Below are 15,788 nucleotides of genomic sequence, written 5' to 3'. Positions count from 1 at the left end.
GTACTCAAGATGTTGGGCATACCATGGATTTATATAGAGGCAATATAATGTTTTATGTCTTATCATCTATCCCTTTCTTAATGATTCCCAACATTCTGTTCACTTTTTTGCCTGCCACTGCACATTGAGTGGATGTTTTCAGAGAACTATCCACAATGACTTCAAGATCTTTCTTGAGTGGTAACATCATTTAGATCCCATCATTTTATAGGTATAGTTGGGATTATGTTTTCCAATGTGCATTACTCTGCATTTACGAACACCGAATTTAATTTGCCATTTTGTTGCCTAGTCACGAAAGATCCTTTTGTAGCTCTTCGCAGTCTGCCTACTATCTTGAGTAGTTTTGTATCATCTGCATATTTTGCCACCTCAATATTTACGTCTTTCTCCAGATCATTCTTTGTGTGCCTCAGAAATTTTTTAAAGTCTGTTGGATGTGCTTCCTTGGATATGTGAGATGTGTTTGGGTTTTTGGCAGTCTGTGTTATCCAACTGTTGTCTTCCTCCAGTATAAAACGTAACACAAATTTGATCTAAGATTTGTAAAGCATTTCTGTGCTCAATGGGCAAGATTATGAATTATGCAGCAGCCTGACTGAGAGGCTTTTCAGTGAATATAGGTTCAGCTGCAGACACTTCCCCACTGTGAACAGTTGGCTTTATTTCACTACTTAGTGCAGAAGACTCCAAATAGTTTGAACTTCTGTTTAATATTGTCTCACCCATCCGTTCCCTGTTCAAAGGTGCATCTCTCTATTTTTATTTATTATTTATCTCTTCATCTCTATTAATATCCTGGAAACTGCTCTGGATTTGTCTAATGTAGCTACAGCCTGTAGGTGCTAATTCCAAAGTACTTATTCCCAGGCTAATATAGAGGGCTGGATTCTGAATGCAGATTCCTTTTTACAGGCATCTTTCTGCACCAACACTGAATAGTGTCTGGAAATGCTATCCTTTAGACACTTTTCTACATAAATGTCCTAGCAAATCAGGTATGTAGACACCTAAATGGCAGGACTTGTGCCTTCCAAAAAAGGAGACCATGTCAAGATCCCTTTAAATATCTGGCCCATAGAATACTTCCATAGGACTGGTAGCAAAGATACAGGATACTGAATTCGTGCAGCCTTGCTGTCTTTCATGGTGGTCCCATTTGCTCTTTCAAGCTAAGCAGATTCAGATAGTGAATGCTCGAAGGGGAGACCTTGCTGGTGCTGCACGGTGTGGTGTTGCTGATTTAGTAGTAGCAGATCTTTCTGGGATCATGTTGAACCCACTTCCCAGAATGTTCTTACAAGGCCAGCGTGCAGCTCGAGGTGCTATCTTTTGTATGAGTTGTAAAACAGAGTCTCTGAACTCTTGTGATTATAACAGATTCCATGGAACTTTTTGCATTAATCCCAGAATAACTGGAAACTCCAACTTCACCTCCTGGCTTTAAATCTATGTAGACTTAAGTTGTTGCCACGTTTTATCCCAAAGTGAGCTGTATTTAAATGACGGATGAAATTTTCTCATTTAATTTAAACAAAATAAAAGTGGTTTGGGATCATCTTTTGGAATGAAAGGTGCTATATGAATATGGGATGCATTCTGTTGATTACATGGATTTTTCCTTCCTGTGGCAGACCAACTTGCAATATCCTTTATGTAAAGTGCAAGTCTTAAAACTGGAAGGTTTCATGGCCCTTATGGAGAGGCCTAATCCCATGCATTTCCTGATGTTTATACTGCTTTCCAAAACTTCCTTTCCTGATAACCCATCATATTAGAAAAGAGACTCTCTTCTCCAGATCCTCTGTTTCAGAAGAGTTGGAACATAGTTAAAAATGAGAGTGATTCTATTGTAACTGTGGGCTTAGCATTCTTAACTGGTGCCTTTATGTGAAAAGATAATGAATCTGGAAACCCAGCTGAAGTGGCTACCACCAGAAAGAGAATGTCATGATGTGACTCACAGGAAAGAAGTAGATATATCAAGCTGGAGAACATGGTGAAAACTGAGTTTACTATAGCTACCTTCCAATTCTTGCTAACTGAATGACTCTAAAAGACACAATGCCCACTGCACTGTGTGTAGGATTAAGCTTGAAACTTTCAGATCTCTAAATCCACTCAAAGGGTCCATTTTACATCACTTATATCCATATCAAATCTCTGCCTGCATTGATCTGTTCCTACTGTCTGTTGTTATTCTGGTGAGCCACCATTGTTTCACAAGCAACATGCAAAGAACATGTTGAGTTTCAGTAAAGCAAAGTTATCTCCTTGCGTTTAATAGTGATCAAGACTGACCTTTGACAGATGAATGTTTGACAGTCACTGGGGCTTGGCTAGCCTTGAGAACTGTTCCTTTTCCTGATGATTACTCATTTGACTGCAGCTATCAATACAGTCGCGAATGTAGATGTGATTACCTTGTTAGGCTATTGATTTATCAAGGGCAATTTCAGTAAGAAAAGAAATGGAGATGCTTGAAATGTATGGGACAATGGTATGGAAACATGATATATGAAAAAGAAGGAGAATAAATGTAGAATTGGTTTAGTGTCTGCTATATCTTCTACCAGTGGACTACATCCCAAATGCAGGTGTGTAGATCAAGCCTAGTAACCTTAACCCAACCCTATCGAAACCCAACTGTTATCCTCAAAGGACTAAAATATTACCTCATCCACCTTTGTTTCTCTAATGCCCTGGGATCAATACAACTATGCTGCATAAAGTAATGTTTGTACTTTTCTTCTGAGATCCTTTTATAGAGGCATTCTGTTAGAAGTCACACTTTATATCCGGTTTACCAGGATGGCTTACTGGGACAGTAACAGCAAGAAAGTTATTCTTCATCTTTTCACATTCTCTAGCCTTCCCTTAACCACACACAGATTGTCCTGCCCAGGGCCGGCTTAATGAACGGCGAGGCCCGATTTGAATACCCGGCGGAGGTCCGGGGTTCGGCGGCACTTCGGCAGCGGAGGGTCCTTCCCTCCCTCTGGATCTTCCGCGGCACCGAAGGACCCCCTGCTGCCAAAATGCTGCCGAAGCCCTGGAGTGGACGACACCCCCTTCCGCCCCCCCCGCCAAAATGCTGCGAAGCCCTGGAGCGGATGACCCCCACCACCACCGAAATGCTGCCGAAGACCCAGAGTCAACACACACACACCCCCCTGCCACTGAGTGAGTTAAAAACAAAAAAATTTAAAAAAACACCTAAGGCGCGGGGCTCTCAAGCATGGGTGCAGGGCCCTCTTAGGCACGGGGCCTGATTCCAGGGATTCGGCTTAAAGCTGGCCCTGGTCCTGCTTTAGCAGGATTCTTTTGTAAGAAGGTTTTCAGTGTGATGTGAGGAAACTCAAAACACTGTGTATGTTCCCATGAAAACTACAATTCAGCATATTCTCTCCAAACCTCATCTTCCATTAATTGGTGCTAGACTTTAATTGCTTTCCCTGGCTCAGTTGTAATGGGGTTTGGTTGCTGTCTCTTCTGGTTGAGATGTTTGGGTTGAAATGAAAATAAGCCAGACTCTCTCAAAAATGGTTTCAGTGTGTGTTCACAGGAAACTCATTATGCTGTGTTTCTTTCAAGTATTATCCGTTCCAAAAATGTACAGAAAATTTAAGCTTCAGATGCATTTTTTACAGGGAAGTTCTCTTATGCCCTTTAAAAACTGGGGCTTATCATGACGGCATGGGCAGGCCCCATTGCATTCTCCTCTGTGTGACTGTGATGAAATAGTTTGTGGTGTTCAGTACAATGGAAGCTGGTGACACCTGGATGTGGGAAGGCAAACCCAGCACGTTAGTATTATTTCTACGACGATGAGATCTGGGTCCCACCATGCCATGCACTCAACAGACAAGAGAATCTGAATAGACAAGACAGAGTGGGAGAAGAAGTAACTTGCCCAAGGTGACACAACACGTCAGAGACAGGAACAGAACTTGGATCTCCTGAATCTCTGTCAAGTTCCGTTTGCAGTGGTTCTCAACCTGCAGCCTGTGGTCCATTTGTGACCCAAGCAGCACAAAGCTGCAGCCCATGTGACAACCTCAGGGCCATACAGATAGTGTATATATTGTGTGGATACAGCCCATGTAACACACATGCTGCCCTCAATGGTAAATAGGTTGAGACCCAGTGCAATAGACCATTCTGCTTCCATTGCTTTGTTCTCTGGACTGAGTCCCATTTTCTACTCTTGCCAATATCACTAGGGGTTTGTGATGTCCACTGAAAAACAAGGCAGGTTCTGCCCACCCTGTCTGCTCTTGATCAGCATTCCTCCCTTACCGTACATCCCATCCCACTGGTTACCAGGTGTGCTTTAACACTTGGTAGCTGGTACTGTAACCACCTTAAGATGCCTGCCCTTCATATGTGTATTCAAGATGGACGAGCCACTTTCAAGAAAGTGTTACTGGTCACACTTTATATTAATGGCACATTTATAAATGGTTGATAAATGTTATGCGCATGTTACAGACCTAGGCAGTATGTTATAGATGGTTATAAGAACATCACTAGAAGGTGGTGTACAAAGTTATAAGCCATTGTGATAAGCAATCTATTGACTTGTGGCTTTAACTATCCTTGACACGATTAGTAAATGTTTTAATAAATTTTGTCTTTATAAGCAACTTTTAAATATGTCTTTAATTTAAAGTGTGACTGCATTACTTATTTGTATTCTGGTAATGCCCACAATATTAAGCACTGTTCACATAAAGGGAGAAATGGTATCTGCCTCAAACAGCTTTTACAATCTAAGAAGACAATCCGCCTATGAAGGATGGGGGAGATGCGCCATCAGAATTGGTTATTTTTTTATATTTCATATTTGTGGGGTATGATGTTGGTCTAGTTATTAAATAAATACACATTAACCATGCTCAGCTGTGCTGCAAACTGTCCATTGGTAGTTGGCCAGTCCTTTTACAGGAGTCACAAAGAAGCAAGAATTCTGTATGTTGCAGACATGCCTACAGTCCACTCTGTAAAGCATCACTGTCACACCGTTAGAGAATTGGTTTGATAGTATCGGGAATAAAGAAAACAACATCACGGGAATAGCGTCAGTGTCCTACACCTTGCTCTTCCATGAATTGGTACTGTCTAGATAATCTGAGGGTGAAACTCCCATTCACTTCAATAGACTCATAGACTTTAAGGTCAGAAGGGACCATTATGATCTTCCCGTCTGACCTCCTGCATGACACAGGCCACAGAATCTCACCCACCCACTCCTGTAACAAACCCCTGACCTATGTCAAAGCTATTGAATTTCTCAACTTGTGGTTTAAAGACTTGAAGGTGCAGAGAATCCTCCAGTAAGTGACCCGTGCCCCAAGCTGCAGAGAGAGGTGAAAAACCCCCAGAGCCTCTGTCAATCTGCACTGGAGGAAAATTCCTTCCCGACCCCAAATATGGCAATCAGCTAAACCCTGAGCATATGGGAAAGACTCACCAGCCAGATACCCAGGAAAGAATTCTCTGTAGTAACTCAGATCCCACCCCATCTAGTGTCCCATCACAGGCCATTGGGCATATTTACCACTAGTAGTCAAAGATCAATTAATTGCCCAAATTAAGCTATCTCATCATACCATCCCCTCCATAAACTTATCAATAGGGCCTGGAAAGATAACATATTTCATCATTTTCAAAGCAGTCCTATTGTGCTGTCCATATTTAGCCCTGTAATAATTTGCACAAAAACTTGTCTGTGTGCACAGACATGTACAAATCGGGGAGGCAGATGTCTAATAGACTTCACCATATTTTGGTATTTCGTATTTAGCTTCCCAACTGGGACTATTAGGATGCGCACTATGCAGCAATCAAACAGAGCAATTGAAGTAGTGAGATATGTAGAAAGAAACCGGTTTCTTCTTTTATTCTAGGGTAACGATTTTAGTATCAGACGTTTTACTATGATTGTATAGGCTGAAAATGTCATTTCAACTACTTCTCGGTTGGAATAGGTCAGCAGTAAAACCACTTGCTGATGATCTTTTATTGCACCCAGAGAGGATTCCTTAAACCTGTTTACTTCCTCTCACTTCCTTTTATTTGCAATAATTTATTTTTGGTGGAAAATCAGGCAGTATTTGGGCAAAGCTAATGGACGTTAATGCAATACGTTGGAGCGTATGAGATGAGTCAGAAAATTCAATCTTGAAGAAAGATACTCACTTGAATCTTTCACAGTCAATGAATGACCATCGGGGTTCCATTAATTTAATAACAAGGGTTTCATTTTTCCATTGGAAAAAGACATCTTTGTGATTTAATAAACTTTAAAACTAAAATTGGAGTGGAAAACATGGGGGGGGAAGGAAACCCAAAATCCACTGAGTGTGAGAATATCTCTATCTTCCTGAACTACAGGAAATCATGTATAGCAATGCAAATAATAATAATAATGTACCATTGTTGAAGTGGCATGTAGCACTTGCGCTGATTGATTAACTGTGTGCCACATCCAATGGGGTGAAATTCATCCCTGTGGAATGGGCTAGCATGAGGCCTATGCACCATATGACTCACTTAAGTCTTATTTTAAGGAATTAGACAAGGTTTTGCAAAGAAGCCTAAGGGAGTTAAGCCAAGATATTCAGATCTGATTAATGATTTTGGTGTATCTCAATTTTTGGGTGCCCAGTCTGAGATACCTTAGAGAAATGGTTCTCACCCAGAGGTCCGAGGTCCCTAGGGGGCTGTGAGCTGGTTTCAGCGCATCCAGCAAAATAAACCAGAGAGCAGGGCTGGCGTTAAACTCTGTGAGGCCAAGGGCAAAAAGCCCAATCCCAAACCCTGCTGCCTTGGGCTGAAGCTGAAGCCTGAGCAATTTAGCTTTGCAGGGCCCACTACGCGTGGGGCCCTGGGCAATTGCTCTGCTTGCTACCCTCTAATGCCAGTAATGTCATCTACTGAAAAACAGTTGTACTACAGGTAGGCCGTGGAATTTTTATAGCATGTTGGTGGGGATGGGAGGGCTCGGGGGGTAAGGGAGAAGGCTGAGAAACCCCTGCCTTAGAGGAGCCAGATTTTCTAAGAGCTAAGCAGCCACCATCTGAAAATCAGGCCCGTTTGAGATGTAGCTAGTCACAGAAATTGAGGCATCCAAAATCATGTAGTCAATTTTGAAAATCTAGGCCTAAGGCAGCCATTGAATTTCAGTGGGAGTTGGTAGCTTCCTTCATATAGGCTCCTTAACTTGTACTTGCTCTCTCCAGAGTGAACCTCACCCATAATCTTTATTCAGGCAAATTCCCACTGACCTCAGTGAAATTGTTAGAAAACAATGTTGTTGTTCTCTTTGATTTTCATGTTTAAAACATGCAGCTGACACTCTTCACAACCAGAGCGCCCTGTTTCTTGAGAACATCTCCAGGGTCACGCCCTCCTCTCCAGAGACTCCAGAATCTCCAGACACGCTGAGTGAGTCACAAGGAAAGACAAGGAGGACAAGCTTGGTCAGCACGAACAGCGAAACCTCCGGGTCGACCGAGAGCTTGCCATCAGCAAACATCTCCAGCAGTGAGTGAGACTTTGTGGTGGTGGTTTCTGATACAGTGTCAATCCTTCCATCTGCTTCAGGCCGATGGAGGTTTATTTTGAAAAGGGAATCTCCCTTTTCCAGGAACACTAGTAGTGCCTTTAAGGCCTAAAAAGCTAGAATTTTAATTAACCCAGGTTAATGTCCTCCATTTATATAGTTGTTTTTTTTGCATTTTGCTCAGATAAGGTAATTCAATTGAGGTCATGCTTTTTATTAAGGGTATTTTTAAAGTCCTTTATAAGGAGTAAATTTTAATAGGTGTTATAAGCATGTTCCAATCTTGGATCCTGTTGTGCCCCTTTTTTGACCCAAGCAACTCGTCAAAGTTTGGGTCCCTGTGGGTATCCCATTTGGGAGGAGAATTGGTGATAGTCAGGTATTCTTTGATACAGATTTGTTATTGACAAAGAATGTACAAAAGTCCTGTGTCTTAAAGTGCTATAGATAGTTATAAGCAACCTGTTGGCCTGCTGGACAATACTAATCTATAACTGATGAATTTACCCTTTTTGAGAACATCTATTATTCAGAGATGATTAACCCTTTAAGAGCTGTTTGTGAGTGAATTCTTAATATAAAGTGACAAAATAAAACTAGTCAGTTTCATTGTATATGGTGTTAAGACATTATAACTTATCATTTGTCCGATGGCAGCATGCAAAGCCCTCAGTTAGAATCAAGACCCCATCATGCTGGGAGCTGTGAATATGCTTCCTCCCCCAAGCGGCATGCAACTAATGGTACAATTTGCATTGAAAACACTTGAGCAACTGTTTGAAACCAAATGATAGACTGTTTTTGATTAATGAAAACATTACAATTAATATTAAGCTTCATAATGTCTTTTACAGGAACCTAAATTTTGGAAGAATCTTTTTAACCAAGTTGCCTAAATCAAAAAGATAAGAGATTAACAGGGTGTCTGTTAGAAACGTGGTGCCATATTGGTTGGTTGTTGTTTTGCAGTTACTGCCAAATGGTGGGGAACAAAGAGAATAGATTACGCCCTGTACTGCCCAGATGTTTTAACAGCATTCCCAACAGTGGCCCTGCCCCATCTCTTCCACGCCAGCTACTGGGAATCAACTGACGTAGTGGCATTCATTTTAAGACAGGTAATTTTATCTTGATCTCTGTCTAAAGGAAAACTCAGTTTGACTCCGTAATAATTTGTTTCAGACCCCTTTGAATGTTAAGCTATACAGCAACCTTAGTTTGGTGAAAAGTTATTCATCCTTTCTGAGAAATGGGCGTTGTCTAGGCACGTGACTGGGAGTCAGGAACATCTGCTTTCCAGTCCCTGCTCTGGCACTGTTCCCAGTGGCATCTCACATTTGTTCTGCTTTGTTTTCAATTTTGCTATCAACTCAGGTAGAGGTCACCTCTTTAGTGTCCAGGTGAGGTATGCTCGTTATATACTGTAAGAGAAGGATGCTTTCATAGCTAGAGCACAGGACTGGAAGTAAGATGTGGGTTACAGTCTGTTTTGTCATGTCCTCCTTGATCTTTGGGAAGGTATTTGCCCTTTCCACTTGGCTTCCCTAGGGTACCACCCAAAAGGTGGGGAGGGGAGATCATACAAAACAAGCGGCAGTGAGAGCTGAATAGTTATCTACAATCTCTTGAAGATGAAAAGCACTATATTAAATGAAGAAGAGATGAATTGTTATAAGCTGGCATCTAAAAATAGGCACAAAGGATACAAATAGTAATTTAATGTGCAAGTTACTGGGCTTTAATCAAGGTTGGATTTTTGGATCAGATGTGTCTGCATCGTCAGTATGGCACTGAAATCGCTACTCTTTGGTAACAGAATATGCTGTTGATATCAGGCAGCACTGATGTACTTTGGATCAAATAATAGGTTGGTCTAATTGGATACTGTGTTTATACGGACGGCATGGAGGCGTCTGACCTTTGATTCCTGATAAAATAGGCTCCAAGTGACCAAGACATTAGTCTGACCCCATGATTAGTATGTGTGTGTTTTACCTTTATTTATCAAGAGTCAGTTGACTTCTGGTTACCTGGGAGAAGATTTTCTAAGGAGTGTAAATGAGGAGTAGGTGCTCTTTGCATGGTGATCAGCACAGTATAAATACAAGCGCTGGTTGAAATGTTTCTGATGGAGGAGTACAGCATCTGGAAAATGCTGATTTGATGGAACCAAAATTTTCCCTTGGGATGTGTCGATTCAGCGGATGCAGATGTAACACACACACCTCCTGGCCGTGGTGTTCTGTCCCTCCTAGTGGCACCAATGTCACTTAGAGAGGAGAGAGAGGAGGGCGAAGAGAGAGGAGAGAGAGGAGAAGGGGAGAGGAGCGGGGAGAGCGAGAGAGGAGAGCGGAGGCGGAGGAGAGAGATGGATGGATGAGAGGAGAGAGGAGGCGAGGAGAGAGAGAGAGAGAGTGGAGAGAGAGGGAGAGAGAGGGAGAGAGAGGGGGAGAGAGGGGAGAGAGAGGGGAGAGAGAGGGGAGATAGAAAGGGGAGAGAAAAAGGAGAGAGAGGGAGAGAGAGGGAGAGAGAGGGAGAGAGAGAGAGAGAGAGAGAGAGAGAGAGAGAGAGAGGAGAGAGGAGAGAGAGAGAGAGAGATAGAGAGAGAGAGAAGAGAGAGAGAGAGGAGAGAGAGAGAGAGAGAGAGAGCTGAGAGAGAGAGAGAGAGAGAGAGAGAGAGAGAGAGAGAGAGATTCATGAGTTTGCTCTGCAGCCTTAGCTTTTAGCTCATGCAGTAGAGGCTCATGCCTCTAGCTCCAGAGGTCCCAGGTTCTATCCCACCCGCCAACAACTGGGATCTGTCGACGTTCTACAGAGTCTGCCTGTCTGGTTTCCTGCCAGTCCATCTGGCTCGCTGGATTGCCCAACTGCCTGGCTGGCCTACCTGCTCAGCTCTCTGGATCTCCAGCTGTCCAGCCAGACATGTTGAAAACTTCCATTTGGTTCTTCTGAAATAAGGTTTATTTAAAAAAACACACTTTTCTATTGCATGGAAAATTGCACATTTCCAACTTTTCATTCAGATTTGTAACAAAACCTTTTTTGGAAATGTGCATTTTTCCTTGGAACAGGAATTCCAGTTCCCACACAGATCTAATAACACCTAGGTAGAAAAAGGTACACGCAAAACTTGCAAGAGATCCACTGGCTCCAGAGAAGCTACCGAAGAAACACTGCACATAAACAGTTGGAGTTTTTAATGTCTCTCTTCGACTTTTATTGTCCAGCCAAAGAGCTTCATAAGATGAATAAACTGCGTCAACGGAGCACTAAAGTCCATTGCTAAATTCTTATGCAAGTTCTGAGAGGAGTCATCTGCCTCCAGTTGGTGCAGTAGCTTACCAGCTGATTCTGAATCAAAGCCTATATATTCCTGCCCCTGTACAGTATCAATGTATACTTGTTTTAATTAACTCTGGTTTTATCAGAACTGAGGGGGACCTTTTAGCTTGGACACTGGTGCCAAGATCTGGAAAGAGTTTTCTTCTTCTTCAACAGTCACCTTTTTCAATGGGTCCTTGCATTTTGTTGAGTGCAGTCCTTATCCCTCAAGTTAATCAAGTGAGTAGGAAGTGTTCCCATCAGCCTAGCATTTGCCTAGCAAGAAGGAACGTAAAAATATCTACAGCTTACGCTTGTTTAGTAACTTCATGCCATTTTGTTTGAACAGAATCCTGTGCATTTTCATAAGAAACCAATGACCGTTAAACGTCATTATCATGTTCCTTATTCCAGGACAGAGGACAGCTGTAATATAGATACATCTGGGACTCAGTCTAAAGCCAATCTCAATCTTGAAGTCAATGGAAAGACTTTCACACACTTACCATCTCTGAACAGAGGAGGGAAGTGTTTCTTGTGTTTGCCCTTATCATTTACCCTTTCTATACATCCTGCATAGCTGTTACATGTATTTGAGATGGAAAGACCTCAGAGTTCAACTTTTGAAGACCCTCTAATTTTGGGGTTTGTAAACCTTCCTCCCCAAGTCAAATGTTCCCCTCCCCCATGCATGCTGATTCAGTTTCTTTCCACAAGCCTATCTTCTTTTAGCTGGTGTTATGCACTAAGAATAGAAGAAAACTTCCAATCCAAAGCTAAGCTGCCAGAGGTAGACATCCTGTATATGCTATTTGTTTTTCAATACTCAATTTTTTCTGCCGCCTCTTTTACCTTCCCCCACGTTCCTAGTAGTGTGTCTCTTTATTTTTCACTCTGCCTCCCTTCCCCCCTCCGCTCCATTAATGAAATACAAACCTACTGCTATTCAAGGTTTGATTCAGAGTCTGATTCCCAGAATGTCTGAGTAGTTTGAAAATTATGCAAGACAAGCTTGTGCACATTGTGGATATGGGTGTGTGTAGGTACATGCATATACACAGTTTGTGTCTAGCAAAACAATCGATCAGATACTGCAAACTTCAGTGTAACTTGTACTTTTTGGGCAAAGTTCATACAAGCACGCCATCCATCACCCTTTGCGCTTAAAATCAGGGGCTTAAAGCCAGTGTTCATAACTTCCCCATTAGAGATTAAGGTAATGGGCCCCTTAGAAATACCTATGGTAGACAGATTTAAGAGGTTATGCAGATATCTTTCTGAGGATTTCAGCACAAACTTGGCAATAAATGGTCAGAGGCTCTCTCCACAGTGGAATTCTCAAGGCCAGTTGAAGTAAACTTTGCTAGAAACAGTATAATCACAGTCAGTTAAAAGCAGAATTTATCCATTAAACAAAACATATCTCCATTTAAAGGAATGATAGATTTGCTGCTCTCCTTAAAGCAGAGAAGTGGTCACATTCAGAATTTTATTTTTAGAAAATAATTCTTCAAGTAATAGAATTCAGGTCCCTGATTTTCAACTCTGCAGACGCAGACACTTACACACAATTTGTTCTCATTTCCAGTGCTTGTGTCTTACTGCTCCCTCCATCTCCTTCTCCAGCTTTGGACTTTATGCCTTTTTATCATGGCTTGCTCTTCCCTCTTCTATCAAGCACCCTCTCCTTTCCTCTTTCAAATCCCTCCCTATTCCTACTTCTCTCCAAGCAATCCTTCCTACCTTCTCCTCAATGTCCCCCAACCCCTAGCGTGCAGCTGAGCTATTGTGCTGTATCTTGACCCATGTATGTGATTTTTCTTGTGTAATTTGATTATAAGCTTTTCAGGGGCAGGGACCATGTCTCTGAAGGACCATGTAGATTTACAGTAATAAGGTACAAGTTGTTCACTCTGCCTCTATACAGCTTCAGGTTAATGAACATTCTGTAGAGCCAAATTGTCTTTGACTGAGCAATGCCCATGGTGAATGGGATTTGTGCTAGTGAATAAATACCCTGTCTAAACTAAAACCCCAGAGTCTTTTGTAAAGCAAGTCATGGGCTACCCAGGGCTGCTTGTACTTTGCTTTAGAAATGTACTTATCTTTCCATTAGCAAATTTGATTTTCCTGTTCGTTTTCCCCATAAGATTTTTTTGCAAGTTAAGACAACAAATAGCACAGATATAAACTTCAGGTGAAAGGCTTCCAAAGCCAAATCAGGCCTGTCAGGACTACTTGTATGAGTCAAAAGAACTCCAGTAGGTGTAGCCATGTGAGGAAAGTCAGCAAGACTTGGCTGTCTTTATGTGGAGAAGAAAAAATCATTGTGGGCTGAATGTTACCATGTCATTTTCTATGAAAAGATATTTCCCTTCCTCTCATACCTCTAAATATTAGAGGGGAAACACCCCTCATCCTCTGCCCCCACCTTTGTAATGCCCTTCTCTCTGCTCATGACACATTATATTTTATAAATGTCAAGACTGAGTGCTCTTCAGTGGTTCCCTTAAAGCCTTTTCCTGAGAGGGAGATAGCAAAGTTGATCAGTACCATTCCTGGAGAAGAGCTCTGTGGGAGCTCAAAAGCTTCTCTCTCATCAGCAGAGGTTGGTCCAATAAAAGATATTACCTCACCCACCTTGTCTCTCCAGTGCTATTCCTGTCACTTCTCAAAATAATCCCTCTGTCTGTGAAGCGGGTGAGGTAAAAAACAATGCACAATTAATTGGTTAGTCAGTTGTTCCAATAACTATAGATGGTTCTTCAGGTGATCCTGCTGAGATTGTTGATGTACTTTGACACAGGCAAGGAACCAATCCATTGGAACAACTGTCTTGGAAACATAGCATTACAAATAAATAGCTGCTTAGCCTGGACTGGAAAGGAATGCTGGCTTTGCGGTGAACACTGAATTGGAGTCTCAGAGACCTAGATTTAATTCCTGTTCCTGTCACAGATTTCCTGTATGACTTTAAACTAATCACTTAGGGCCAGATTTACACTGGTATTAAGACATCTAAAGTTGCAGATGGGTGCCTAACCTGCTTCGGTGTTTTTGAAAATCTGTCAGGCCCCTAATTCCAGTTGAAAGCCATGGGGCTGTATATAGCAGGCTTTTACTCAGAGGACCTTTCTTTGAGACAGCAGCGGCTGTACTGGCAGGTCTGTGGGTCTCACTAACTTGCATATAAATATACATTTAAAACAAAAGCAAGGCTGAGACTTTCAAAACTGCCCAAGCAAGTTGGCATCCATCTCTTCTAGGCAGCTGGGACATCTCAGTCTCAACAGGCACTTTTCCGTTTCAGTGTGAATCAGGCTAGGGACATCAGATTGCTTAAAAGGTTCTGGGTTTGGCTCCTCTCTGTTAAATGCCCATCAAGAGGGAATCTTGGACACCAGGTTGAAGGAGTGTTATGATATCCATATGGAGGCTGAAATAGTCAACAGCAGCCATTTCACATTAGCTCGTGGAGGAGGCTGAACTGAAGGTTTATGCTTGGTGAGCCACTTGCTCATTTACACAGAAGTAACCTTATGCTATCCATGGTCCATCGGTCGCCAGTTAGAGTACAGACCTTCTCTTGTTTAAGTTGTAGATTGTTCCTTTAGCACCACAGAGAGCACAATGGCTCCCTGTTGGGTGCTGACATTTAGCCATACTCCCATATAATCTAGGCTTGTATTTTAATCAAGCTTCGCATGTTCAACTACTGGACTGAATTGTTGTTTGTTGTCATGCTACTGCATATGGACCTAATATGTGCAACCACTAGCATGGGGGATAGGTGTGGAAAGCCAGTGCAAGTAGGATCAGGGAGATGGCCACCAGGACCATCAAGGAAAGGGGATGGTTGCAGCAAATGCTACTATGGTCCATGTGACTGCTTTGTGGATGGCGTCACAGCCCAGGAGGAGGGGATGCAACTATCCCCTATCCTTATGTAACACTCCAACTGTTTACTCTGGCTTTTGTGGGTTGTGAGGATTTGAGTCTGAAGCAGGAATAAATTTGCTTCATTGTGACTGGAAAACAACACAACCAGCTGCTAACATGCATTGTGTAGATACAATAACATCCTCTGCTTGCTTGACACTTAAGGTGAATGCAATGCAGGTACATTAATATTCCTGATCCGATTATCCATTTCTCTGCCGTACTCTTGCCACATGATCTGAGGAACACAGCTAAACTGTTGTAGCACTGTGCTTCCTCCTCCCCCACCAAGCATAGCTACGACGAATCTGGAGGCAGCTCATCATTTGTGATAACATTAATCTCATTTCAGGTGATGAGGTATGAAAATGTGAATGTCAAGGAAAATGACAGCTTGGACCCTGCAACACTAAGCCCCTCCAATCCACGAGAGAAATGGCTACGCAAGAGGACACACGTCAAGCTCAGAGTACGTATCATGTATCATCCCAGAGCAGATACAGATACATGTCTTCCCTTGCAACAGTTACAATGGAATGCAGTTCTCCCACCTGCAGGGTGATTGTTGCATAACTGCAGACAGGGCCGTCCTTAGGATTTATGGGGCCCTACGCAGTATTATTAAACTGGTGCCCCTATGCTGGATGGCAGCCCAAGCTCACAGCCTGGTGGGGGAGGGGGAGGAGGGACTTGACAGCAAAGGATAATAAGATGCCCAGCCTGCCTCATGGTGGCGGAGAGTCACAGTTCCCCGCAGAGACTTCCATGCACTCTCCCTCATGCAGAATGGACATGAAGAAAGTACCTAATTAAAAGCACTAAAATTTGGGAATAAAAAATGTCAGTCACAGGTTTTTGGATATGCCCTGAAGTTTGTCAGAGATTTATTTGCAAAAACTTCATAGTAAGGGTGAGTCAGCTGTCCTGCTGAATACAACATTACATATAATGGAATACATGA

The 15,788-nt window shown here is 42.4% G+C and overlaps 1 protein-coding gene across 4 annotated transcripts in view; it reads left to right on the top strand.

Annotated features, from left to right (window-relative positions):
- PITPNM3 (PITPNM family member 3) overlaps positions 1 to 15,788 on the top strand; it is a 344,340-nt gene that overhangs the window by 307,156 nt on the left and 21,396 nt on the right. For all 4 annotated transcript variants that reach the window (XM_030536854.1, XM_030536856.1, XM_030536855.1 and 1 more), the window contains 3 exons: positions 7,354 to 7,548; positions 8,537 to 8,685; positions 15,180 to 15,296. In XM_030536854.1, coding sequence (XP_030392714.1) covers positions 7,354 to 7,548; positions 8,537 to 8,685; positions 15,180 to 15,296 — 461 coding nt within the window. The remainder of the gene's footprint in view (positions 1 to 7,353; positions 7,549 to 8,536; positions 8,686 to 15,179; positions 15,297 to 15,788) is intronic.

The sequence above is a fragment of the Gopherus evgoodei genome, chromosome 17, assembly GCF_007399415.2.
Source record: "Gopherus evgoodei ecotype Sinaloan lineage chromosome 17, rGopEvg1_v1.p, whole genome shotgun sequence".
In the NCBI taxonomy this organism is placed as follows: Eukaryota; Metazoa; Chordata; order Testudines; family Testudinidae; genus Gopherus; species Gopherus evgoodei.
Note: the sequence above shows the minus strand (reverse complement) of the source record. Positions and strands in the feature narration are given on the sequence as shown.